This window comes from Octodon degus, unplaced genomic scaffold (genome assembly GCF_000260255.1).
Source record: "Octodon degus isolate 3935 unplaced genomic scaffold, OctDeg1.0 scaffold00098, whole genome shotgun sequence".
Lineage (NCBI taxonomy): Eukaryota > Metazoa > Chordata > Mammalia > Rodentia > Octodontidae > Octodon > Octodon degus.
The window spans coordinates 3,848,049-3,866,330 of record NW_004524674.1 but is presented as its reverse complement, the minus strand read 5'-3'; the positions used below and the strand labels follow the sequence as shown (position 1 = coordinate 3,866,330).

Below are 18,282 nucleotides of genomic sequence, written 5' to 3'. Positions count from 1 at the left end.
GCTGAACTACATAGTGAGACCTCTCTAAAAAAGAAAAAAAAAAGAAAGAAAGAACGCCACATAGAATGAGAAATTTTGTTGTTTTGCAGTGTTAGGAAAGGAATTCAGGGTCTCTGTACATAAACTATTTACCCCTAGACCTAGAACGAAACATTCATTCATTAGCTACACCTCCAGCCCTAGAATCGGAAGCTACATCAGAAGCTACAGCATTGCAGACTAGACTGTTCCTTATTATTTATTTATTTTTTGCGGAACCGGGGATTGAACTCAGGCCTTTCGCTTGCCAGGGAAGCGCTTATTCCACTGAGCCATCTCTCCGGCCCTAATTTTATTTATTTATGTGTGGCCAGCTCAGCCCACCAGGGGGCAGAGCTGGCTGGCATGTGGTGCTGGGGGATTGAACCACGGTCCCTGTGTTTTAGCTAAGCTTGTTCTAAGTAGGTGATTTAGACCATTGAGCCATCTCACCAGCCCCTAGGACTGTTCCTTATTTCTTGACTTAGGAATGATCTGGTGGGCCTTTTTTTTTTTTTTTTTGGTCTTTTTGAGACAAGGTCTCCCTATGTAGTTTAGACTGGCTCTGAGCTCACTTCGTAGGTAGGCCTCAAAAGAAAGGATCCTCCTGCCTCAGCCCCCATAGTCCTGGGATTACAGGTTTGCACCACCACACCCAGCTTTTGGTGCTTTATTTTAGACAAATTTATTGAAGTAAAAAAATATATATACAGTTCCTCCTGTTTCAGTCCCCCCCAGTTTTGGGACTTACAGGCATACACTGCTGTCTCCACCTTAATATGCATATGTTAATGTATGCTTCTATAATTTTGATTATGTAATCATCACCAAGCAGAGTATGAGACATTTCCATCACCTCAGAAAGTTTTCTTATAAAATTCCTGTTATGGTGCATCTCCATAATCCCAGAACCTCTTTCAAGGCCACCCACTTTCTCTGAGAGTGTACTTTTAATTTATTTTATTTTGATAGAGGGTCTTGCTATGCAGTTTGCACTTGCAGTGATCCTCCTGTCTCAGCTCCCAAGGCTGGGATTTCAGGTGTAAGCCACCATGCTCAGTTTCAATCACCATCTCAGCGTGTCCCAGGAGCAGGGCCGGCACGAGACGCTGGGGATCAAACCCAGTTCCTGAGTCTGCCTAAGCAGGCACTTTAATCCACTGAGCTATCTGGCATGTTCTTTTTAACTTTTTTCTTGTTCTTTTCTTTAGAAAGGGTCTTGGTAAATTGCTAAAATTGCCCAGGGTGGGCTTGAATTTGTGGTCCTCCTGCCTCAACTTCCAGAGCTGTGTACCACCATACCCAGCTAAAATTGACAGTACTGGAAGATGGTTTGGCAGTTAATAAGGAAAGAAACATTTATACGACCCAACAACTCTATTCCTATTTACTTAAGAAATGTGACAGCCACTCGCATAAATCTTTGTTTTTGTAAGTATTTATTACAGAAATATTTATCGTAACTTTATTCAAAATAGACAAAAACTTGGGACAACCCAAATGTTTTATCAAAAGTAGAAAGAGGCCGAATGTGGTAGTGCATGCCTAGGCAGAGGTAGGAAGATCTCTACCAGCTGGAGGCCAGCCAAGGATACATAGTGAGACTGTCTCAAAGCGAAACAATACCAGTAGAAAGAAATCTGTACGGGGTGGCTGGGGTGGAGTGAGGCTTTGTTTTTAAGGATTTTTGAGAAAATAAAAAATAAAAGAGTTCTGTTTTCTCCCTATCTATAAGTTCCAGAACAGCAGGCTCTGAGATTCTTTTTTACCACTACTCTACCATCTGCGTCTGGCATACAGCAAGCAAGTAATGTTTTGCGAATGAAAGAAAGCTCTCATAACACCATCCTTCGGGCCTTCTATTCTCTTATTTCCTTTATCTACCAACTATATCTGGCCCTGCCGATGTGGTTTGTAGCCGGGCCACCAAGGAGGGAGCAGGTCCCGGACAGCTGGAGAGGTCAGCCCAGCCGAGCGGAGGAAAGCAGCGTCGAGCGCCCAGTCTGGGTGGCTGTAGGCAGGCTCGGGGGTGGCAGCAGGCAGGCTCGGGGATGGCAGCAGGCAGGCTCGGGGGTGGCAGCAGGCAGGCTCGGGGATGGCAGCAGGCAGGCTCGGGTCCACGCCGCGGGACCGCCGGGCAGACCAGCGACGGCGCGGGCCAGACACCCGGAACCGGCCGCCGCACCCGACCGGACCCCGCGCGCGGGTAGAGAGCCGCACCTAGGCCACCGGCGACGCCCAGGACTGCAGGGCGGGCCGAGGGCTGCGGGGCGGGACGCGACAGACGAGAATTGCGCGGCGGTGAGGCCGGGCCGTCCCGCCCAGAGGGCAGGCGCTGAGCCCCGGCCCCGCCCAGGCCGGCAGGGGAGTGGGCTCCGGCCCGCTGCGCTCTGCTCCTGGGCCCGCGGATGCGCGCGGCGCCGCGCCGGCAGCCTGGGTGAGGGTCTGCGGACGGACGGGCGCCGCGGAGTCCCGGGCCCCGGAAATCGGGTGGGGACGGGAATGGGCTAGGGCGGCTGGGCCTTCTGACTCAGCCGCCTGCCCGTGGTTCGAGGATTCTCTCCTGGGCGGGGAGCGCACAACTTCCTGATTCCCGCCTGGACCCCAGCTCCCAGCTGGCCTGGTCTGGTTTGCACCCAGGGGGCCCGGAGCTCTCTTGACTGTCGGATTGTCGGGAGCTCTTTTCTCCCTGCTTCGGTGCTACTCCAATTCGGGGTCATTCCCGGCGGCGTGAGGAGGTTGAGATGAAGGACTAAAGGAAGGGATGCAGGTTAGAGGGGATCAGCGGCGAGGGGACTCGGCCTTCAATCAGAAGAGGATGAGACACAGTGGGAAGGAGGTGGTGAGGATGATAAAGACCCTGGGTTAGGATACTGGGGCAGGTTTCTGTCGGCCAGATTTCCTCATTAAGGCCTCAAAATATTTCTAGATGACGGCCACCCAGGCGTGCCCCTTCCCCTATGGGGACTACCTGGACTCCAGCCAGTTACACATGGAGCCAGATGAGATCAACACTCTGAAGGAGGATGAGGACCCAGGTACACGGGAAGTATGGCTCAGGGGCTTGGGGACTTGGAGCCTGGGGCTTCTGGATTTTTCATGCCTTTGGGCTTTATTTCCTCCCAGCTGACCGAATGCATCCCTTTCTGGCCATCTATGACCTTCAGTCTCTGAAAATGCACCCTTTGGTGTTTGCCCCTGGGGTCCCTGTCATGGCCCAGGTGGTAGGAACTGAAAGATACACCAGTGGATCCAAGGTAGCTGGGCTGGTACCAGGGAGGGGGGCTAGAGGGATATCCAGACAGAGCGGAGGGCTGGGGCCCTCCAGGGGACATAGATTCAGTTCTTCATTTCTCCAGGTGGGAACCTGCACTCTGTATTCTGTTCGTTTGACTCACGGTGACTTTACCTGGACAACGAAGAAGAAGTTCCGTCATTTCCAAGAGCTGCATCGTGACCTCCAAAGACACAAAGTTTTGATGAGTTTGCTCCCTCTGGCTCGGTGAGGGGACCTAGACTGCTTCCTGTGAAGGGCAGGTACCCCTCACCCGAGGGCAGCCATCACTAGTCCTGTCTGCCTTGTACAGACCACAACCATTCCCGCCTGCCCCAGGCACTTTCCTGCCCTCAGCTCTGGCTGCTGGGCCTGCTCCTCTGACTCTGGTTACTAGGAATCTTTTGCTGCTCTGCTCTCCTTGTACATGTGCCAATATGTCACCCGGGCTGGATGCCCAAAATGCCCTTGGCAGCCTCCTGCTTCTCTTGTCTCATTTCCCAGGGTGGGGAGCCTTCCTTCTGTGAGCCCCAGGGCTACCTCCCTTCCCCTACAGACCCCACCTCCAGTCTCCACCTCCTGTGTTTCAGGCCCTCTGCCTCCTAGCTTTTAGCTGAGCCTCATCCCACCCTTTTCCAGCTTTGCTGTGGCCTATTCTCCAGCCCGAGAGGCAGCTGAGGCAGCAGACAGTGCCAACAGAGAGATGCCCCCTCTACCCCGAGGAGATCCTGAGGGCTCCACTAGACATGCAGCCAGCAAACAGGTGCGACCAGACAGATGCTCTGTCTGAGAAGGTGTGCAGGGTTCAAATGACTTTGTTCCCATCTCTGTCTCTCTCGTCTCTCCTTCAGAAATACTTGGAGAATTACCTCAACCGGCTCTTGACCATGTCTTTCTACCGCAACTACCATGCTATGGTGAGCTCCAGCAGCTGGACACCTGGGTCTTTTGAAGTAGAGCAAGATAATTAGACTTCCAGTGGAGGAAAGGGTTAGAGTCAGTAGTCTGAGGGGCTGAGAGCCAGGTTTCCACTCTGAGTTTGTGTCTTCTCTGCAGACAGAATTCCTGGAAGTCAGTCAGCTCTCCTTTATCCCAGACTTGGGACCCAAAGGACTGTGAGTGCCAGACCCTCACCCAGCTCATTCAGTCTCCTGCAGACATCGCTTATCCTCATGCTGCTTGGGAATGGGGCCATGCAGGGTGGGTCTAGGCCTGAAGTCTTCACCTGGCATCTGTGTCTTCCTTACTTTCCCTGCAGGGAGGGGATGATCCGGAAGCGCTCAGGCGGCCACCGTGTACCTGGCCTCAACTGTTGTGGCCGAGACCAAGTCTGTTATCGCTGGTCCAAGAGGTGAGGGCTGGGGCTGAGCAGTGGTTGAGGTGAGGAGGGCACTCTCTAGGGCAGAGAGGAACAGGTGGTGCCTTTCTGCTCCAGGTGGCTGGTGGTAAAAGACTCCTTCCTGCTGTACATGTGTCTGGAGACTGGTGTCATCTCATTTGTTCAGCTCTTTGACCCTGGCTTTGAGGTGCAGGTGGGGAACAGGAGCACAGAGACCCGGTATGGGGTGCGGATTGACACCTCCCACAGGTAAGAGCTCTCTGGTGTGAGAACCACCTGATGAGTGGATAGCAGCCTATGGCCCCAAGAGGAGTTAAATAGAAGAGGAAGGCCTTTTTACTCCTTGCGCCTCTGGATCTGCCACAGTTTTGAGCCAGGGAGCTAGTCCAGCCTCATGCTTGGGATACTTCTGAGAGTCAGGGAGAGAATAAGGGGAGCTCTCTGGTGTGAGAACCACCTGATGAGTTAGAATAAGGGAAGTTAGAATAAGTCTGGGGGAAGGGTTCCCAATGTGAAGGAAAAAGAATTCCAGGGGCCACGGAGATGGCTCAGTGGAGTAAGCGCTTCCCTGACAAGCTCAAGGGCCTGAATTCAATCCCTGGTTCCACACACACACAAAAAAAAGAAAAAGTATTCCATTCATCCATTTATTCACTGAACAAACCTGAGTACTTGGTACAATGTTAATTGCTTGGGACCCAATTGTGAATAAGGCAGCGTTTGTGGAGTCGTGTTAGGGACTAAGGGAGGAAATAGAAAAAGGTGATAGCTCAGAAAGAGGTCTCTGGGCAAGACTGCAAGTACAGAGGACGAGGATCAGCAGTTCATCTCATTGTTCCTGTCTAGGTCCCTGATTCTCAAGTGCAGCAGCTACCGGCAGGCACGGTGGTGGGGCCAGGAAATCACAGAGCTGGCACAGGGCCCAGGCAAAGACTTCCTACAGCTGCACCGGCATGACAGCTATGCCCCGCCCCGGCCTGGCACCTTGGCCCGGTGGTGAGACACTGATATCCCTTCTGAGCTTGTGTGTGGCTTTTTTTTTTTTTTTTTTTAAAAGCTCTTGCTATTTTCCAAGGTCTTAACCCTCTCTTTTATCTCTTCTGCCCCTCCAGACCTCTATGACCCTGCTTTGACTTCTCTAATTTTCCTGAACCCCTGTCTATTTAACTACATTGATTTCTCTGAATCCCCTTTGACCTTCCTGACCCCCAAACTTGGTAATCTGTTCTGATCCCTGAGACCTCTCTGATGTCTTACAGCCTTTTAAATCACAAGGACCTCTTTAGTTTATCATCTCTTCAGACCTCTCTGATGAATTTTTTTTTTTTTTTTTTTTTTTTTTTTTTTTTTTACTTGAGAACCTACTATGTGCCTGGTCCAGTGCTGGCAACAAGACAGGCTTCTCTGATTTGGAGAAGGTGATCTAATCAGAAAACAATATGAATTTGCCTTACTGGTGATAGACCCAGAGCCCAGAGGGGGAGAATCAGGTCAGGTTTTCAGAAAGTGTAACCCTGAGCAAGATAAAGAAAATGGAAAAAGGCAGTCCAGGCAGAGAACATAGAAGTAGTTTGGTGTGTTTGGGAACTAGAGAACTGATTTTTGCTGCAGAGAGAGGAAAAGCAGCTAGAGAAGAGCCTGTAAGGCCACAGTACCGATTGTGTGCTAAGCCAAGTAACTTGAACTTTATTGTAAGCAGAACTTTTTCTTGGAGGTGGTGTGGTGGTGGTGAGATTTTTTTAAAAAATATAAGAACTATTAGCAGCTACTACTTATGTAGGATTTGCTATATGTCACAAACTAAGTATGTGACATGTATTAACCTATGGGATCCTCACAAAAACTATATGAGGCAGGTGAAGAGGTGAAGAGTGTGTGTGTGTGTGTGTGTGTGTGTGTGTGTGTGTTGCTGAGGATAGAACCTAGGACCCTGAGCATGCTAGGCAAGTGCTCTGCCTCTGAGCTACAGCCCCAGCCCTTTTGTCTTGAGACAGAGTCTTACTAAGTTGCTTACCATGACTTAGAACTCAACTCATTACTACTGCCTGCCTTCCAAGTAGCTGGGACAGTAGGCATGTGCTACTGTGTCTGTAACTCATAGTTATTAAGAAGTCAAGGACTGGAGCTGTAGCTCAGTGGCAGAGTGCTTTTCTAGTTTGCCTAATACATGGGAAGCTCTGGATTTGTTTGTTCCCCAGCATGTTTTGGGGGAAAAAAAGTTAAAATTCTCACTCATTGCCAGGTATGGTGGTACATGCCTCTTATCTTAGCGTTTGGGAGGCTGAGGCAGGAGGAGCACTGTGAGTTCTGGGCTACATAGTGAACTCAAGGCCAGCTTGAACTACATAGGAAGACCTTGTCTCAAAAACAATTAAATGAAACAAAACAAAAAATATGCACTCAATACACAACTACACACACACACACACGCATGCACACACACGCATTCTCCCCTAGCAATCCCATTTCTCTTCCCAGTGGTAACCTTGAAAGCAGTTTGATATTTATCCTTTTAGGTTCCTTCCTGTGTACTTTCACATGCATAGGTACATGTTACTTTTTGTTTTAATGTAAGTTAAATAACTCACCTTCTTCTGCAACTTACTTTTTTATACTTATTGTTACATGTGAGAGATTAGACATTTAGGTAGGTCATTTCCCATTTTTCCCTCTTGCAGACAAAACTACTGTAAGCTCAGTGGTATGGCAGATCTATTCCCACAGTGTATAAAAATACCCACTTCCTCTGTGCTGATATTATACGTCTCACTCAATAGGTCCGGCTAAACTTTGTTTGCCCCCATTTGATGTATTTGGTATAGGGTCTGACTATGCAGCTCAGACAGATAGTGATCCTCCTGATTTCAGCCTACCCCAGTACTGGGATTACAGGTGTGCGCCCCCAAGCCTGGACTAGTTTGCTGCTTCAGTGGGGCAGGGCCAGCACATGGTGGAGGGGTCAAACCCTGGTCCCTGCACTTGCCAAAGCAGGCGTTTAGTCCAATGAGCTATCTCATCGGTCCTGCCCGGCTGATCTTAAACTCACTGTGTAGCCCAGGCTGGCCTTGAATTCTCAGTGATCCTCCTGCCTCAGTCAAGTGCTGAGATTATAGGTGTGTGTCACCATGCATAGCTTTTGGTAGATTTTTTTTAAATGTTATTTCAGGAACCAGAGGTATAACTCAGTAGCAAAGCACAAGGCCTTGCACTTGATACCCAGCACAAAACAAAAAACAAAATAGTCATTTCATTTTAGTTTCTTGTTCCCTATTAAAACTGAATATCTTTACCTGTGATTGGCCATAATTTTCCTCTCAGAACTGTCAGTTCTCGCTCTGATCATTCCTCATTGACTGCTTTGTCATTACTGATTTGTTGGAATTCTTTGTGTGTGATGTATTAATCCCCTCAGTCTTCAGTCAGATGTTGCAGTTTACCGTGTCATTTGTCACTTTTAATTTTTATTTATAACTTCTATTGGGAAATCATCCTGGCTAACCCCACTTGGATGTATCTGATGTCATCTGACTTTTCTGATCATTCCTGACCTTTGGCCCTGTAGTCCCCTCTGATCTGAGACTGTCCTCTCTTCTTCACTCTCCAGAGCTTTCTGGCTTCTGACCCCCCTGACCTCCTTGGCTTGGCCTCCCCCTAGGTTTGTGAATGGGGCAGGTTACTTTGCTGCTGTGGCAGATGCCATCCTGCGAGCACGAGAGGAGATTTTCATCACAGACTGGTGGTAAGTGGGGAAAGGACCCCACCAGAAAGAGTAGGATCGGACCTGTGGCAGATCAGCATAGGGCCTGAGGGGAAGAGGGACCGCTCGTCTGGAGCTGAACTTGCTTTGCAACTCCTGTCTTCAATCCTAGGTTGAGTCCTGAGGTTTACCTGAAACGCCCAGCCCATTCAGATGACTGGAGACTAGACATTATGCTCAAGAAGGCAGCAGTAAGGAGTCAAGCAGTCAGGGTGGAGGGGAGGTATGGTGGGGACTGCCTGTGGGTGGAGGTTGATCACAAGGACTGTAGCATGAGAGAAGGTTGGGAATCTGAGGCTCCCAGCAGGGAAGCCTGCCCATCTGGCTCTGTGCCTCTAAAGCACTACTCTTCCAGCTCCATCTTCCCAGTACCTGCATAAACTTCCCTCTGGTACCCATAAAGCTTTTTTGTGTTACCTGGAGGTATACTTATCTTTCTCACTGGACTGATTAATATCACTACTTCAAGTGCAAAGCACAGTACCCAACATGTAGGGAGCATTTGTGGGTGTTGATGGGTTAGAGGAAGGCTACATGGGTGATGGAAAGTGGGTGGCTAAGTAGAAGGTGGGTGGCTAAGTGGAAAGAGACAGGGATGGAAGGATGTGCGCTGGAAAGGTGAAGGTATAAGAGAGTGGGTGGGTGGATGGTTGCATGCTAGACAAGAGATAAGATGATGAATAAATTGTTGAGAAGATGGTAGATAGGTTATGTGGGCGGGTAGGTAGATGTGTGGATAGATGAGTGGGTGAGTGGATAGATGACATGCCATCTAAGTTTGCTGCAAGCATCTAGGCAGCATACATATGTGGCAAAGCATCTGGGATTTCCAGGCAGGGTGGAAGGACATGAGAGAATCTTGAGTATGAGGAAGTGTTTGGGAGAATGAAAAGGGACCTTCTGGGAGAGGCACTAGTTTCTGATTCCCCTATCACCAGGAGAATGGTGTGCGTGTGTCTGTTCTGCTGTTCAAGGAAGTGGAATTGGCCTTGGGCATCAACAGTGGCTATAGCAAGAGGACACTGATGCTGCTCCATCCCAACATAAAGGTGACTCTTAGCTGGATACAGTGGCTCAGGGATATAATCCCAGCACTCTAGGAAGCTGAGTCAGGAGGATCCCAAATCCAGCATGGGCAACTTAGTGACTTACTAAGATTCTGTCTCCAAAAGAAAAAGTGACTATCAGGCCTCAATAACTCCTCCCATTCTGCAGCCTTCCTTGAACTTCCCTGTTCCTTCATCACCACCTGCTTCTCCCTAGAGGCCTTGTCCTAGTATTTGTTCCCTCTGTCTTCTCACCTACACCTACCCTCCTGAGCTCCTCCCTACCTGCTCCAGGTGATGCGCCATCCAGACCAGGTGACATTGTGGGCCCATCATGAGAAGCTCCTGGTGGTTGACCAAGCAGTGGCCTTCCTTGGGGGGCTGGATCTCGCCTATGGCCGCTGGGATGACCTTCACTACCGACTGACTGACCTCACAGAGTCAACTGAATCAGGTGCCTCGCAGGTAATTTCCCTGAGGCCTTCCTTAGCTCCCCAGAAGAGCAGATCACCTAAATCCATGCACGTTGGCTGCAGTCTCCCCTCTAGTTATTCCAGGCACTGCTTACCCTCAGAGTTCTTCAGCCTTTTTGAAACACCAAGAACCCCTCTAAAAGTACTATAATCCTGGCCCTTCGCCATTTCCACTAACTCCAAATGCATCTGGAGAGAGGCAGGGCGGGGGGCATCAAAGCCTCTCTCCATTTCATTCTTGCTCTCTGTGTGTTTCCCTCACTGTTTCTAAGTTCTTAGCTTCTCTTTGGCCTGGTTCTATACAGCCCCTGACCTCTCCTGGCCTGCTTGCCTGTGTTCCTCTGCAGCCTTCCACCCCATGCCCAGACTCTACAGCCACCCCAGACCTCTCTCACAACCAACTTTTCTGGCTGGGCAAGGACTACAGCAATCTCATTGCCAAAGACTGGGTGCAGTTAGACCGGCCTTTTGAAGGTGAGGCTCCACCCCAAAGCCCCCAAGAGCTGGCAGCTGGGCGGAAGCTGGGGCTGTGACTGAGACTAGGAGGTGATCAGGGACAAGTTGTCCTCTCCTCTGGCAGGTTACTCCTCCTCCCAGCCCCACGTATCTCCCAGATATAAGCTTTGACATATCCCTGACTCTTCTGGGACTCCCAGATTTCATTAATAGGAAAACCACACCCCGGATGCCATGGAGGGATGTTGGGGTGGCTGTCCATGGCCTAGCTGCCCGTGACCTTGCCCGCCACTTCATCCAGCGCTGGAACTTCACCAAGGTGCTCCCTATTTCTAGTGGGGGATAGAGGTGGGGAGAAACCCAGGCTCACCTTATCTTCTCCTGCTAAATGAGCTATCCCTGTACCTCAGACCACCAAGGCTAAGTACAAGATACCTATGTACCCCTACCTGCTGCCTAAGTCCACCAGCACTGCAAACCAGCTCCATTTCACACTCCCAGGAGGGCAGTGCACCACTGTGCAGGTGAGCTAGCCTCCTCCCCTCTTCCCTTCAGCCATATGCACCGTAGACTCTTCCCCAGGGCAACAGAACTCCAGGTTCCTTGTTTCAAGGGGCCAGGAGTCACATCGTACTTCCCATTCCAATAGGTCTTGCGGTCTGTGGACCGCTGGTCAGCAGGGACACTGGAGAGCTCCATCCTCAATGCCTACCTGCACACCATCAGGGAGAGCAAGCACTTCCTCTACATTGAGGTCCGACTGGCTTGAGGGTCGGGAAGGAGGTGGAAGGGATGTTCCAGAAGAGAGACTAGGGGGTGCCAGTGGGATCAGTCATCTAGAGCTGGTAGAGCTGGGCTTGGAGCTGGTAGACGCCTGGGAGCGGTGACTGGGGCTGGGAGCCAGTGGCCTTAGCAAGTTGCTGATGTCTGCCTTTGGTCCCCACCCTAGAATCAGTTCTTCATTAGCTGTTCAGATGGTCGCACAGTCCTGAACAAGGTGGGCGATGAGATTGTGGAGAGAATCCTGAAGGCCCACAAGTAAGGTGGACTGTCAGGAAGATGGGGATGGTGGGCATGGTGTAAGCCCAGCTGGAGGGGGTGGGGCTTATTTTAGAAACAGCCTGCCTCTGACTCTGCCTCTCTCCGCAGACAAGGGCAGTGTTTCCGAGTCTATGTGCTTCTGCCCTTGCTTCCTGGCTTTGAAGGCGACATCACCACAGGTGGTGGTAACTCTATCCAGGCCATTCTGCACTTCACATACAGGTGAAGCCCCAGCCACACTCCATTCTTCAGGGGCTCCATACTCCTCCAACTCTGTCCTGATGCCTTCATTCTTTGGTGGGGAGGGTACTGGGAATCCTACCAGGACTTTGCACTTGGCAGGCAGATGCTGTGCCTCTGAGCCATATCCCCGGCCCACCTTCTTACTAGACCTTTGACATCTACCTCCCCTGACACCTTCCTTTCTCCTCCCCCAGCCTCCATCCTCCATCTCCCTCACTCTTTCTTTTTTCTTTTTAATGTTCTTCATGCTTCTTTCCTCTCAGAACCCTGTGTCGCGGCGAGTATTCAATCCTACATCGCCTCAAAGCAGCTAGTGAGTGCTGAACACGGGGGGTGGGGGGCAGCGCTGTAATCCTGGAGAAATGAGCTTGTGTTGCTGGAGGCCTAGGAGCGGGGGAAGGGGACTGTCATAGTTGCATGTTAGAAGCTACTCAAATCCCAGGTGGTCTTTCACTACAGGGTGGAGTGCAGCTTAGACTCTTGATAGAGCTTCTGAAGTAAAGGAGGTGGGACAGGGCCCCATCTATGTATAGGGGCACCTCTTTCTCATGCCTCTCTTATTCTGTCTCTTTCATGTGCAGTGGGTACAGCATGGCGGGACTACATGTCCATCTGTGGACTTCGCACACATGGAGAGCTGGGCGGCCATCCGATCTCAGAGCTCATCTATATTCACAGCAAGATGCTTATTGCTGATGACCGAACAGTCATCATTGGTCAGTGCTGGATCTGGGTCTCTGACATTGAGAGGAAGGTGGGAAAGGGGTAAAGTGTGGAGTGGGGAGGACAGAGACTGCTGTTGCTAATTGCCTGCTGAGGTCCTAAGGTATAGGTGGGGGAGTTCCCCTGGCCCAGGTGGACCCTTTGTCATACACTCACCCCAGGTTCTGCAAACATCAATGACCGGAGCTTGCTAGGGAAGCGGGACAGTGAGCTGGCCGTGCTGATCGAGGACACAGAGATGGTGCCATCCCTTATGGATGGGGCAGAGTATCAGGCAGGCAGGTTTGCTTTGAGCCTGCGGAAGCACTGTTTCAGGTAGAACTGGGCAGGGTGCTAGAATTCTGGTGGAGGTGGGAGGCCGTGATAGGGCTGCCCTTTGAGCTAGATGTGAGGACTGCTCAGAGGTAGCAGACAACCCAGCTTAGTATCAGCAAAATAGGAATACAAAAAAAGGTAATTTTTTTTTAAGACTTTAATTGGGCCCCACTGGGACCTTCTCTTCCATAGTGTGATCCTTGGGGCAGGTGTCTCCCCAGACCTTGATCTCCGAGACCCAGTCTGTGATGACTTCTTCCAGTTGTGGCAAGAGAGAGCAGAGAATAATGCCAATATTTATGAGCAGGTGGGAGCAGAGGGAAGCTGTAAAGGAAACCGATGGGTTATCCTGCTTAGGGTGGGATGGAGAAGAGTCCTCTGACAGTCATTCTCAGAAGGGGAACAAGAGTTGGGGGAGCATTTACAGCTAGTGGATTCAGTGGCCTGTCATGAGGGGTACTGAGAGGTAGTATAGGGGAGTGGGAAGTCCAGCCTCATTAGTTTAGACTCTTAGAAGAGTCTCTCCGGACTAACTACCATCCATGTGCTCCCTTCTGCCCTCAGATCTTCCGCTGCCTGCCATCTAATGCCACACGTTCTCTGCGCACTCTCCGGGAGTATGTGGGCGTGGAGCCTCTGGCTATGGTCAGCCCTCCGTTGGCCCAGTCTGAACTCACCAAGGTCCAGGGCCACCTGGTTCACTTTCCCCTCAAGTTCCTGGAGGACGAATCTTTGCTGCCCCCACTGGGGAGCAAGGAGAGCATGATACCCCTAGAAGTGTGGACATAACTGAGGTTCCACACAGCGAGAGGTCAGCCGCTCGGGGGTTCCACCGTGTCTAGCTTCCTGGTCCTAAACTGAGGACTGAGGGCAGGACCCTTTGAGATCTGAGGAAGCAGGCAGGCCTGCAGGAGACTAGAGAAGTCACAGTGGACCTTTACTTGATAAGTAGCAAAGAGGATACTCCTGAACCTGTCATGGGAAGACAGGAAGGAGTCACAGTGACACAGGAAGAAGTCATCCACCCTGCTGCCTGAATCAAACCACTGCTCCAGAGAAACATAAATCCCACCAGGACACTTGGGGTCAAGCCCCTGATTCAGACTTCCACTCAGTGCAGGTGTGGATCATTTATATCATTGCACAAAGTTCTATTAGGCAGGGGCTGGGGAGATAGCTCAGTGGAAGGACGAGGGTGGGGGGAGCTGCCCTGGGCCTTCCCCATCTCCTCTTTGTCTTTCCCTTGAGCTCCCTCTGTGACTAAAGCCTTTCCAAGCCTATTGCTGCCAAGATAAAAGGAAGGATAAAACCACTGGGGGGGGGGGAGCCCCTGGCAGAGTGAAAAAGAAGGCAACTAACTTCCTCTGCTAACCTGTGGACAGACACTAACTTTGTACCAGTTAAATAAGCATTTCATAAATAAAACAGTAGAAAAAGCCCATGCCTCTTCATTAGAAGAGCTGATCAGGTAGCTGTACCTCTCTATGTGGACACGAACCTCCTCACTTCTGTCCACCCTACTCTTTTCTTCTGTTTGTACCTCAGTGCTACCTGTCTGTGGCTTTAGAATTCAGTCACCTGGAGGACACCCAGTGAACTCTGGAGCCAACACTGCAGTTGCCCATGACAGGGGTAGCCCAGAAGGCCTGGACAGGCTTCCTCTTGTTCAAGTGACAGCTTTGGGAGAGGTTTAGTAAAGTGTCTTTGGGAGTGGTTAAAGGTATAGTCTTGAGGCTGGGATGTAGCTCAGTGGTAGAGTTCATCCTTAGTGTTAGAGACTTTGGGCTCATGGACTTGAGATCACCATTGTGGGTCCAAATCCTGGACTTAGCATTTAGAAGCTAGGTCACTTTGTTGAGTCATATCACTTCTCTGGGCCTCAGTGGTCCCAACTTGGAAATGAAAATAATATTTGTGTAATTGGTTTACTTTAATGACTTAGTCACTGACCTAAATATTTATTCAGTACCTTCTGCTATCTACCAAGCACTGACAGAAGTAAATATAATGGTGTGGTGCAGTGGCTACTGTAATCTCAGCTAGTAAAAAAGCCCAGACTAAAGGACTATCCAAGTCAAATCCAGCCTGGGCGACATAAAAAGAAAAAATGAGTACAACAAAGTTCCTACCTTATAGCACTCGAACTCGAGACCTTGCACTTGCCAGGCAGGTGCTTATGCCACTGAGCCATATCCCTGGCCCAGCACTTACATTCTGAAGCATCATTATCTAATACAGAAGTCACTGGCCACTCATGGAAGGCTGAGGCAGAAGGAATACTGTGGGTTCAAGGCAAGACCCTGTCTTAAAGAAGAACAACAACAAAAGGACTGAGGAGGTCAGTTGTTGAGTGCTTACTTGATGTGTACAAGGCCCTGAGTCCAGTCTTCAGCAGGAGAAAGAGGAATGTTAGTGTTTCACATCAGCTACATATTGCTCATAATTAGCATATTGGACAGTGTGGGTGTGGATCATTTATATCATTGCACAAAGTTCTATTAGGCAGGGGCTGGGGAGATAGCTCAGTGAAATAAGGTCCTGAATTCGATCCCTGGTACCACAAAAAAAAAAAAAAAAACTATTAGGCAGCATGGTTCCAGAAGGAAGAAATATAATATATGGCACAGTCTGTCAAAGAGCATCACACATATACCAGATTGAGGCTGGTTACTTCCCAGAAAGGAGAAAGAACTTCAGCTTACTTGGTAACATTTTTTAAGCTCAGTGGTGTGTGTGTATGCATTATTATATATAGTCATAACTTTGTTATGTCTGAAATATTTTGCAATTAGAAAAATGTTGAGCACAGTTGCTGGCTTATGCTCTTCCTGCCCTAGTTTCTCACCCATCCCAGAATTGACCATAGAGTCAAGAAAAGCCCAGAGTAGAGTGAGCTTAGCAAGGTTTCCAGAAAAGGCCTGTGCTGCATGGGGAGGATGTGAAGAGAAGGACTAGGTTGCTCTGCCCCACCCATGCCTTTAAGTCTAGCCCTCTGGCTTTTCAAGGAGACAAAAAATTCCCCTCCTATACATAGCAGTTTCAGGAACTAATTGGCATTCTGTTAATTAGCTTCATTGTCACCACTAAGTGCGGCTTTCCCTAGGGGCACCATTACCTCCTAAATTGCAGGAGTGGGTAGAGGCAGAAGCTGCTCTCACTTTAGTTTGCAGGGTTGTGTGCCCACACTGTGCTTGCCTGAGTGTGAGTGCAGGTGGAGGTGTGTGTGTCCAGGGATTAAACCCAGAGCCTCAAACTCAGCTATGCCCTCAGTCCTTTTTTTTTTTTTTTTTTAGTGAGACAGAGTTTCACTATATAGCCAGGCTTGCCTCAAACATGATCTTCCTGCCTCCACCTCCTAAGGCATGATACCACATCTGGACCCCACTCCCACCCATCTTTGAGATGGTCTTGCCAAGTTGTCCAGCCTAGGTTCCAACATGTGTTCCTCCTGCCTCTGTTTCCCTGAGTGCTGGGTTGCTGGTGTGCACTTTCATGCCTGGCTTCCAGTTCCTTGATTGGAGACCAACCACAGTATAGGGAAAAAAAGTGAAGAGATCAAGATTTAAGATATGAAAACTGGCTCTAGAACAAAGGGGTATAACTCAGTAAAAGAGCACTCACTTATGCCAGGTACCCTGGATTCCCATCCTTGCACACGTGCGTGCGTGCGCACACACACACACACACACACACACACAAGGCTTTAGACATATAATTGGTTTAAGAGTCTAGTCTTGCAGGGTTGTTGGCATATTAGGCCCTGGGGGTGGCAGATCTACTCAGAGTTAATTCATTTTCCAAAGGTCCTATAATTAGTCCTTTTTATTGTTTGCTGCTAGGGATAAACCCAGGACTTTATAGCATGCTAAGCACATGTTCCACCACTGAGTACACCTCCCACCCACCCTGTCTGTAATAGTCTTCTTAATGCCTAGTCAAGGATTTCTTTTGCTCTATTATCTGAGTTTTTTTTTTAATTTCTCATATTTATTTTTTTAAAGCAAAAACCCCAAAATTTAAAACAAGGTAATAGGAGGGTAACAATGGTTAATACATTGCGTATTGTTATTTTTAATTAATTATGCAGAGTACAAGATATTGGCATTTACCTGTCCAAATAATATTATCACAAACTTTTTTTTATGTATTTAGTGCAGGGCCTATAGGGTCTCACTACACAGATTGGACTTACAGTAATCCTCCTAATTTCAGCCTCCAAGCACTGGGGTTACAGGTGTGCATCACCATGCCTAGTCTTAATCATGGTCTTAGCTTGCCCCTGGGACAGGGCCAGCACAGCACTACTAGGAATTGAATCCTGTCCCTGCACATTAGCCCATTAGCCAGCTGAGCTATCTGGCTGGCCCTCTATAACCCTTTCTTTTCATTGAACTAAAAGAAATTAGTAATATAACTATCTTATCTTTTTTTTTTTTTCCTTTGAGATAGGGTCTCACTATGCAGTTCAGGCTGGCCTTGAGCTCACTTTGTAGCCCAGGCTGGTCTTGAACTCCCAATGATCCTCCTGCCTCAGCCTCACAAGTACTGGGATTACAGGTATGGACCATCTCACATGGCTTTCACTGCCTTTTTTATAGAATATCTCAATTTTGCAGATTATATTTGCTTTTTCTTTTTTTTCTCCATTTTCCCATCCCAGTTTCTCTTCCCTTTTGAAGCTTCTTCCCATTTTTCAATATTGTACTTTTTTTTTAAATGAATTTAGGACAGGATCTCATTACATAGATTGGACTTGTAATGATTCTCCTATTTTCTGCCTCCCAAGCACTGGGATTACAGGCATGTGCCACCATGCCCAGTCTCAATCACCTCAGTACTCCCCGGGGGTGGGGCCAATTCAGCACTCCAGGAATTGAACCCCTGCTGCTGGGCTCTGCCTAAGCAGGCACTTTAGTCTGCTGAGCTATCTGGCTGGCCCAATATTGCACATTTTAGATTTTATTTACTCCAGGGAAAAATACAATGTTTACACATTATAGACAACTTCAAAAATATACAAAAAAAGAGCAGATAATAAGTCTTCATGTATCTGTGCCCCACCTTTAATAATTATGAGCACGAAGTCAGTCTTGCTCTGCCCCCCCCCTTACAATCCCTCTCTTTTATTCTCACTGGGGGTTGAGTCCAGGCCTTTCACACTGAGCTACATCTTTCTGCCACTTTTCAGAAAGGATCTCACTAAATTGCCAAACTGGGCTTGAATTTATGATTCTTCTGGCTCAAATTTCCGGTGTTGCAATTACAAGTATGTGCCACCAAGCCTGGCATTACAGTGCCTCTTGAGGCATACTGGCCATTTATCCCATCCTCGTGATCCTAATTTGCTCATTTATTCATTTAGTATTAAACATTCTGAGAGTCAGGCATTAGTAAATTTATTGGGGGCCCAGTATATGCCAAATATTCTATGTACATAATTTTATTTTATTCTAACCTATTTTTATCTCAGTTTTACAGATTATTAAAATTGAGCCTCAGGCTGGTGAGATGGCTCAGTGGTCTAAAGCACCTACTTAGAACAAGCTTAGCAAAGCACAGGGACCGCGGTTCAATCCCCCAGCACCACATGCCAGCCA

The 18,282-nt window shown here is 48.9% G+C and overlaps 1 protein-coding gene across 2 annotated transcripts; it reads left to right on the top strand.

Annotated features, from left to right (window-relative positions):
• The first annotated feature begins 2,358 nt into the window (after nucleotides 1-2,358).
• Pld2 (phospholipase D2) lies at nucleotides 2,359-14,115 on the top strand. Of its 2 annotated transcripts, none has more exons than XM_004638348.2 (25): nucleotides 2,359-2,455; nucleotides 2,948-3,056; nucleotides 3,145-3,275; nucleotides 3,378-3,520; nucleotides 3,932-4,055; nucleotides 4,144-4,209; nucleotides 4,349-4,407; nucleotides 4,551-4,643; nucleotides 4,728-4,880; nucleotides 5,478-5,627; nucleotides 8,287-8,370; nucleotides 8,501-8,579; nucleotides 9,327-9,437; nucleotides 9,729-9,899; nucleotides 10,255-10,381; nucleotides 10,564-10,682; nucleotides 10,774-10,887; nucleotides 11,013-11,117; nucleotides 11,313-11,401; nucleotides 11,513-11,626; nucleotides 11,911-11,960; nucleotides 12,229-12,363; nucleotides 12,532-12,685; nucleotides 12,878-12,992; nucleotides 13,250-14,115. In XM_004638348.2, exons 2-25 carry the CDS (start codon nucleotides 2,948-2,950, stop codon nucleotides 13,472-13,474), a joined length of 2,820 nt encoding a protein of 939 aa, XP_004638405.1. In that variant the 5' UTR covers nucleotides 2,359-2,455; the 3' UTR covers nucleotides 13,475-14,115. The 2 variants fall into 2 exon arrangements, with proteins under 2 accessions (XP_004638405.1, XP_023579067.1); XM_023723299.1 differs by lacking the exon at nucleotides 2,359-2,455 and adding an exon at nucleotides 2,477-2,788.
• The last annotated feature ends 4,167 nt before the right edge of the window (nucleotides 14,116-18,282 follow it).